We start from the raw sequence: 2,150 nt of genomic DNA on the forward strand, positions 1-2,150 counted from the left end.
ATCATTTAGAGTAACTTTTAATTAAGAGCATTAGTAATTAGTGCTCTTAGAATATTTATTAAGAAACGAAAAGAAAAAACATATATTTTTGACATAGAAAAGTATAAAACAATCATATGCAATATAATTTTATGCATATTATAATAAAAGTATTTTTTTTTAAGTTTGTTAACTAATATCCTAAGATAATAATTAACATTTAGCGTTTATTAATTAATGACGAAACAGACAATTTAATTTATGACTATTCAATTGAAAGTGGAGCATTTTATAATCCGTGTGTCTTGGACTGTAGTTAACTATTGGCATTGGCACTATAAGCATTCATTCTTTATCCCGTAAGTAACGTATGGATCGAAGGACTATGTCTATGATGTCTAGCAAAGTTGATCCCTTCCAGCATCTCAAACTCGTCCCCAATTCCGACGGCACGATCACTCGCCAGCGTGATGACCCACCCATCTCACCCTCACTCAATCCCACCCTTCCCGTCCTCACCCAAGACGCAACCATCAACCGATCAAACAACACCTTCGCCCGCATATTCCTACCCCGCGAAGCACTCGATTCCTCCCCCTCCAACAACCTCCCTCTCGTCGTTTACTTCCACGGCGGCGGCTTCGTCCTCTTCAGCGCCGCCTCTGACTTCTTCCACGACGCATGCGTAAACCTCGCAGACGACACCAACTCCATCGTCGTTTCCGTGGAGTACCGCCTCGCACCGGAACACAGACTCCCCGCGGCGTACGAAGATGCCGTCGAAGCGCTGCACTGGATCAAAGCACAGTCAAACGATTGGTTGCGCAACCACGCGGATTTTTCCAACTGTTACCTTATGGGAAGTAGCGCCGGAGCAAACATCGCGTACCACGCGGGTCTACGTGTAGCTGCGGAGCTTAACGTTTATGGAGACAATTATCTGGCGCCACTTAAGATCAGAGGGCTGATATTGAGTCAGCCGTTCTTCGGAGGAACGAAGAGGGTGCCTTCTGAGGTGAGGCTTGTGGACGATCCGGTTTTGCCGCCGCACGTGTGTGACTTACTGTGGGAGTTGTCGCTGCCCCTGGGGGTTGACCGTGATCACGAGTATTGCAATCCGACGGCTGGCGATGGGCCTGTGATTCTGGATCGGGTGAGGCAGCTTGCGTGGCGGGTGCTGGTGAGTGGCTGCCATGGGGACCCACTTCTGGATCATCAGATGGCTCTGGCGAGACTGATAGAGGAGAAGGGTGTGGCTGTGGTCACCCGTTTTGACCAAGGGGGATGTCATGGGATTGAGGTTCGTGCTCGTAAGCACCAAAACCAACTCTATAACCTAGTCAAAGATTTTATTGCATAATTTCTGACATGGAACTACCATTTCTTTTTAAGCTCTATACTGTATAATTACATTTTCAAAATATTGCTACAAATAAATGTTATTTTCTCTCTTTTGATACTCTCCTCCACCCCTCACTTAGAGACTGTTTGGTATTACGAAAATAGAGAGGGAGATTAAGGAAGAAAGTGAAAATGAGTTGTTTAATAATGTAACGGAATTGAAGGTGTGTATAATGGCACACATATTTCAGTAGCCTACATTTTTAAATTTGAATTGAATGAGTCTCAATTTGTGTATTTTTGTCTTCACACATGCTCAGAAAACAAAGCGAGTATTCAAAGTTGAATGATAAAAGTCATTTTTACCCCCCGTTTTCTCCTATAGGTTAACAATGGCATTACGGTCATTGATGCCTTCTTTGTCAATCGTGTAGTCTTTGTAATCACTTTTGTTGTTATCGTGGTCGTTACGTGGGAAAGACAAGGGTCAATGGTGGTGCTTCAGGATTCCACACAATGTCGTTGTCGTACGTCAATTATTGTGGATGTCACCTAATCTTAAGACTAGTTATAAAGCCAACTGAATAATAATATATATTTTTTTTACAATTATAAACAATTAAATTAAATGTATGAATTTTTTTTATCAATGGAAAATAAATACGAAAGAGCAAAGAAGAAACGCTAACCGCCCCTAGGATACATTGGACCCATAGCATCACCTAACAACAGATGAGAAAACTCCAAAGGACAAGATGACCAAGTGAACACATTTTCAGCCATGTTAGCACCATATATACTTAGGCGACCAATTAACACATCTATTTTAC

At 42.3% G+C, this 2,150-nt stretch overlaps 1 protein-coding gene across 1 annotated transcript; it reads left to right on the forward strand.

Annotated features, from left to right (window-relative positions):
• The first annotated feature begins 291 nt into the window (after positions 1-291).
• Positions 292-1,629, forward strand: LOC114403838 (carboxylesterase 1-like). Its single transcript, XM_028367028.1, has one exon. The coding sequence runs from the start codon at positions 350-352 to the stop codon at positions 1,337-1,339; it is 990 nt and encodes a 329-aa protein (XP_028222829.1). The 5' UTR covers positions 292-349; the 3' UTR covers positions 1,340-1,629.
• Positions 1,630-2,150: the final 521 nt, after the last annotated feature.

This window comes from Glycine soja, chromosome 20, assembly GCF_004193775.1.
Source record: "Glycine soja cultivar W05 chromosome 20, ASM419377v2, whole genome shotgun sequence".
Classification (NCBI taxonomy): domain Eukaryota; kingdom Viridiplantae; phylum Streptophyta; class Magnoliopsida; order Fabales; family Fabaceae; genus Glycine; species Glycine soja.